The following is a 6,139-nucleotide window of genomic DNA, read 5'->3' as shown; positions in this document are numbered from 1 at the left end:
CCTCAGCCTTGCCAGCCGCCCACGCGGCTGTCTCCCCTCCCAGTCCTGGCTGTCCCCGCCCCATCACAGCCTGACCCCTGGCTCAGCCGCCCCCACGGCTGAGGGGAGGGACTCCCCCTCCCCTCACCCCCAGTTCTTGGGTTCCCTGAGCTGTGACTGGAACTTCTCAATGTGTACAGCTGAGCCCTCAACTCTATAGAGTCTCAAGGAATTATGTGGCTAGGGGTCTAGACCAGTGTTCCACTTGTCCCCCTCAGTGAAGAGGACTTTGGGGATTGTAAGGAGTCCATAGCTGGAATTCCTGAAACTCTGGAACAACTGGGATTGGGGATCTAGAAGTGTAGCTTTCAGTGAATGGCGCAGGGGTGTTCCATTTAGCTTCCCCAGAAAGAGGTGATGCGTTTCAGATCTCCACCTTAGACCCAGGTGAGAATTTTTGTCAGACATTTGCTGGGCCCCAGGCTGGGGACAGGGGTAGCTCAGTGTTGGAGCACTGGCTGAACATCTGTGAGGCCCTGGGTTCCAGGCCCTGCACCCTTCTCTACCCCCCAATAAAAAGATTATGAACCGAACTGGCTTCTTGGGTCTGAAATTCGTGGCAGAGCCACACCCAATCAGAATTTCAGTTCAGATAAACAGAGCCTCTATATCCATTTCCAGCAGTAAGACCTAGGAATACAGCCTTGTGACCATGAATCAAGTCAGTTTAGCAGGCATTCCCCTATCCCTCTTTCCCTTCTCCTCTTCCCCCTCCTCTCTCTCTCTCTCTCTCTCTCTCTCTCTCTCTCTCTCTCTCTCTCTCTCTCTCTCTGTCTCTCTCTCTCTCTGTGTGTGCCGGTACTTTGGCCTCTGTCTCTTAGCTTTCCTCCTCAAAGCTAGTGGTGCTCTTGAGCTACACTTCCACATCCTGCCTCGGCTCGCCTCGAATGAAGATCCTCAGATCTCAGCCTCCTGAGTGGCTACAGGTGTGAGCTACAGGTGTGAACCAGCCAGCGCCTGGAGGTCTATCAGATGTTACACACATGTTGTAGTGGTGCACACCTACTATGTGCCAGACTTTGTCCCAATCCTTGAGGAAGCAGTGAGTTGATGAATCTGGACTCTGCTGCGACCCACCCCCTCCTGCCCCCTTCTCCTGGGGAAATGGCTTGATCCTAACCTTAGGTTTCCTTATCTGGGATACAACAATATCCTACCTGGTACCCTACCCCTGAGAGGATGTGGCCTGGATGTCGGGGTGGCAGGCTTTAGACATGGCCTGCTGGTTAAATCGAAACACAGGTAAGAAGGGCTCCAAGGGACCCGCTGCCCAGGTCCGTGCCTTTGATGGACAGTCAGATCGCTCAGGGGGCGTGGCCACGCTGGGACAGGCCCTGTGACGTCACATCGCCTGGACTCTCCGCGAGAGTTTTCGGTGTTATTTTCCACCTCCCCACGCCCGGCCCTGTGATTCCCAGACCCCGCCTCCCCGTGACGTCAGCACGCCCGCTGCGTTGGTCTATAAAGGCCCGGCGGCCCGAGTCGCTCCGCTTCGTCGTCGGCTCTGTGCTCAGTCTGTGGATGTTTACATGCGAAGCGCGACTCGGCTCTGCGTGTCTTGGTCGCGACAGCGCTTGCGACTTCCGCTGAGACTTCGAGACCCCCCGGCCCGCCGCCTGAGGGTGCGATGAAGGCGCTGGCTTCCCGAACCGTCCGGACCTACGATCGCTTTTGGAAGCCCAAGCCAACACTCCTACCCCCAGGGTGACGCGCAGGCCCCAGCCTGAGTGAGTGAGAGGAGCGGGCTGGATGGGGTAGGGTGGGATGGGGAGGGGCTCGAGGCCGGACTCCTGGCCAGTAATGCGGGACGGGGGCTTAGTCCCGAGATGGGAAGGTTCTGGATCGTGGCAGCTAGGCTGTAAGGAAGACAGACCCTCCCGGAAAGCCTGACTCCTGGGGGAAGGGTGGGGGTGTAGTCTTAGCGTCTGTGGGAGTCAGGGCCTTGGGTCTCCAAGGTAAGGAATCGCACCCGGGCGGTGTGGAGGGTCAGGCGATGGAGAGACGATGTGGTCGATTTTCAAGATCATCCAAGAGTTGGGGGCTGTGATTTGTTTCCAGAAAGCACGTAGAAAACTTGGGGGAAGTCCCAGGGGTCTGGGAGTTTGGAATCTTGGATGTTAGGAAAAGTGCGAATTTAGTACCTAGGCTCGGGGATGTAGGGATGGAAGGGGAAGAGAGGGACGCAGATGGGCGTGGCTGAGATTAGAAAGGAATTTGGGTGGAATTCCCTTGTTGCTATTTTTGTCTTATGACTCAAAGCTGTGCCCTGAGATTCTCGAAAAAGCTGGGTCAGCCTCTTCCCTGGGACTGAGGATTGGGCCCCAGCTCCTTTGTGTGCTAGGCAAGAGCTCAGAGCTATATCTCTGGGCGCTTATTTTGAGACAGGATTTTCTTAAATTATACATGCTGTCCAAGAACTGGCCATCCACCCATTTCCAGAATAGCTGGGATTACCGGAGATCCCTGCCACACCCAATATGGTTACTAATTTTTTTCTTTTCCTTTTTGCCCCTTTCCTTCCAGCCCAGAAAGATGGCCCCAAGCCACGGGTCTCACGCTACACAGCTCTGGAGGGATGTTCATTCCTTCTACCTCCTGTCTCCACTGATGGGCTTCCTCAGCAAGGCCTGGAGCCGGCTGAGGCGCCCAGGATCATCAGAGCCGTGGCAAGTACGAGTAGTAGCAGGAGCAGATGAGGTAGAAGCCGGTCTGCAGGTAGATGCCTCAGCTGCTGTGGCATCCCCCCAGTGGGGCAGACACCCTCAAGAGGAGGCAAATGGTAGTGAAGCCCCTGAAGATGGAGAAAAAGCAGCCTGGATGCCCCCTGTTGACCTAGAATCCAGTCATAGCTCCCCTCCTGAAACCTGGGGACTTTCAGATGGGAACGATAAAGAAAACGTCCAGAAAGAAGGAAGCAGGGTCCCTGGAGATGAAGAAAGGAAATCTATGGATGGCCAGCCTGCACCCTGGTCCCCTGGCCTATTGATAAGGGGCCTGCAAGGTTCTGATAGCAAGTGTGGGGAGGAGGCAGCTGAAGAGGAGGGAGGGACTGAACTCTCTTATCCTTCATCACACTGGGATGATTGTCCAGCCGTGGAGGACAACAACGATGGAGAAGCTGTTGAAGAAGCTCCTGGAGCTACTTCCCCAGTATCTCCACAAGCCAAGCCTAGCACTTGGGTGCATTGCCCGGGAGAGGAAGAGGATCGAACCACGGAGGAGGAAAAAAGAACAGAAGTCAGGGAGACTTCCATTTCTCCCACATCTTCCTACCCCAAGTCCTGGGAGTGTTGCCCAGGTGAGGCACCAGAGGAGACTGGAGAAGCTAAGCCAGAACTAGCTCCAGCTCCGAGACAGCTGCTTAGGGGCTGGGAGTGTCCCTCTAATGACTCAGAGGAAGAGGAGGAGGAAGAAGAGGACACTGCTTTAGGAGCAGCATCCATCCTTCTCTTGGGGGCCTCTGTGGGGACCTGGGTGTGTTTGCCAGGAGAAGACACAGAAGATGAAGACAGCGAGCTGGAGTCAGCTGAGGAGGGGGGAGACACTGAGGCTTCCTCACTCACCCCCCCTACCAGTGCTTTCTTGAAAGCCTGGGTATATCGGCCTGGGGAGGACACAGAGGAGGAAGAGGAGGAAGACAATGAGGACAGTGAGTTGGAATCAGCTGCGGAGGAGGGAGAAGCTGAGGCTTCCTCATCCAAACTCCCTACAAATGTCTTCTTGAAGACCTGGGTATATCGGCCTGGGGAGGACACAGAGGAGGAGGAGGAAGAGGAGGAGGAGGATCAATTTGATGATTCAGAAGCTGCTGAGGGAGGAGAAGCTGCTGAGTCAAGCCCTAGATCCACCCAGATCAGAAGCTGGGCCTGTCAGCCCAAAGAGACTGAAGAAGAGAAAGCACCTGAGCCCCGCCCCTTCCAAGTGGCCATCTATTTACCTGGAGAGAGGCCGCCAGCCCCCTGGGCTGCTCCCCAGCTGCCCATCCGACTCCAAAAGCGACTTAGGTTGAAAGAAACTCCCACCCAGGAGCCGAACGATGAGATTCCTCTAAACACCAGAAAGGTGAGCCCTTGGCACCTAGGACTCTTGATTCCATATGTAGGTCGCTGAGCTTGAAGTCTGAGGCAGGGAGGGGTTGGGGGAAGACATGGGCCAGACGCCAGGCTCCTGTGTCCCTGTGTTACAGAAGATTGCACGTGCACTCTACTGGGAAGATTGTGTACACTGTCACACAATCCTCTGAAACAGAGACCGAGTCCCCGTGGGAGGGGTGGCTCATGATAGCTCCTGGAAACTCTGTTGTCATGAGTCACAAGGGCCTTTCCCGTGGTAGGCAGGTGACCAGCTTAATAGGCAGCATGCATGTGTAGCTAATTCTTCCATTCTCTTCCCCTGCCTTCTCTGAATACCTCTAGCCCTGTGCCTTTAGTGTCTAAATTCCGGTGTGTGTGTCTGTCCATCCCCAGGTGCGGTTTTCTGAGAAGGTCACTGTCCATTTCTTGGTTGTCTGGGCGGGAGCTGCTCAGGCTGCCCGCCGAGGCCCTTGGGAACAATTTGCCCGCGATCGAAGCCGCTTTGCCCGCCGCATCGCCCAGGCCCAGGAGGAGCTGGGCCCCTGCCTCACCCCCAGCTGGCGGGCCAGAGCCTGGGCACGACTGGGGAACCCACTCCCATTTCTGGCCCCCATACCTGCCCCTACCCAGACCTTGCCTTCCTCCCTCTCTTCTGAGGTCCCAGCCCAGGCCACGCCCCTTCCCTCTTCCCCCCTTCTGTGAAACTCCAGCTCCTGGCCTGTGTATGTCAGAAACAAGGTAGGGGGAATTGGTGGCTTATGCCCATAATCAAGAGGCTGGGATCTGGGATTCGTGGTTTGAAGCCAGCCTGGGCTGGAAACTCCACGAGACTCTTTATCTCCAATAAACCACTCAGAAAAAAGCCAGAAGTGGAGCTGTGGTTCAAGTGGTAAAGTGCTAGCCTTGAGCACAAAGAGGCTTGGGGACAGCACTCAGGCCCTGAATTCAAGCCCCAGGATCGGCAAAAAAAAAAAAAAAAAAAAAAAAAAAAATTATTTATTACAGTGTTGGTTTACATGTGAAATAAAACCTTTTGTAAGTGAACAACTTTTCTGTGTGTATCCTGTTTGTTTCCTATATTTGAGAGGATTACACAAAGGTTAAGGCCTGAGTAGATTTCTCATCAACTCTCCAATTAAGGCTGTTTTTTTCTTCTGTTATCTGCTTAAATCTAAATTTTATTTTCTGAAGTGGGGGTTGGAATTCTCACTCATCCCTAAAGAGAGAATTAAGGCTGGGCACTGGTAGCTCACTCCTGTAATCCTAGTTATTCACAAGGTTGAGATCTGAAGATCTTGGTTTGAAGCCAGCCTAGGCAGACAAATCCAAGAGTCAAATCCAGTTAATCAGCGAAAAGTCTGAGCTGGAGGCAATACTCAAGTGGGTGGAGTACTTTTTTTTTTTTTTTGGTCAGTCTTGGGGCTTGAACTCTGGGCTTAGGCAGTGCCCCTCAGCTCTTCAGCTTGAGCCACAGCGCCATTTCCCGTTTTCAAGTGGTTTATTGGAGATGAGTGGTTTATTGGAGATGAGAGTCTCACGGACTTTCCTGCCCAGGCTGGCTTTGAACCACTAGGATTCAAAGTAGCTAGGATTACAGGTGTGAGCCACTGGTGCCCTGCTTATGGAGTAGCAGTCTTGAGTGGAAAAAGCTAAGTTCAAGCTCAGTACCCAGCTAGTGCCTTAGGCCTGTGGACCTAGCTACATGAGAAGCATGAGGTCCTGAGTTCAGGCCCCAACATTGTCTCACAATTTTATGTTCCCCAGTTTCACTTTTTTTTTTTTCTCTAGTTCTGGGGCTGAACATAGGGCCTGGGCACTGTCCCTGAGCTTTTGCTAAAGCTATAGCACTGAAAAACTTCTTTTTCTGTCTATGTAGTAGAGTTGAACCCAGGGCTTCATGCACGCTAGGCAAGGCCCACTGAGCCCAGTTTCACATGTCACATGTTTAAACCCTACACCCATATTCAAGTTCACAGGGAAAAGTTAACAATCTTCTGAGCTCAGCATCCATCCAGTTCAAAGTGAGC

At 53.5% G+C, this 6,139-nt stretch overlaps 1 protein-coding gene across 1 annotated transcript; it reads left to right on the top strand.

Moving 5' to 3' along the window:
- The first annotated feature begins 1,535 nt into the window (after positions 1-1,535).
- On the top strand, positions 1,536-5,151 carry Ppp1r15a (protein phosphatase 1 regulatory subunit 15A). The gene is made up of 3 exons (XM_070001021.1): positions 1,536-1,766; positions 2,563-4,101; positions 4,506-5,151. The coding sequence occupies exons 2-3, from the start codon at positions 2,572-2,574 to the stop codon at positions 4,812-4,814; spliced, it is 1,839 nt and encodes a 612-aa protein (XP_069857122.1). The 5' UTR covers positions 1,536-1,766; positions 2,563-2,571; the 3' UTR covers positions 4,815-5,151.
- The last annotated feature ends 988 nt before the right edge of the window (positions 5,152-6,139 follow it).

Source organism: Dipodomys merriami, unplaced genomic scaffold (assembly GCF_024711535.1).
Source record: "Dipodomys merriami isolate MVZ:Mamm:240054 unplaced genomic scaffold, mDipMer1.0.p SCAF_57, whole genome shotgun sequence".
In the NCBI taxonomy this organism is placed as follows: Eukaryota; Metazoa; Chordata; class Mammalia; order Rodentia; family Heteromyidae; genus Dipodomys; species Dipodomys merriami.
This window is presented reverse-complemented; position numbering and strand designations above follow the sequence as displayed.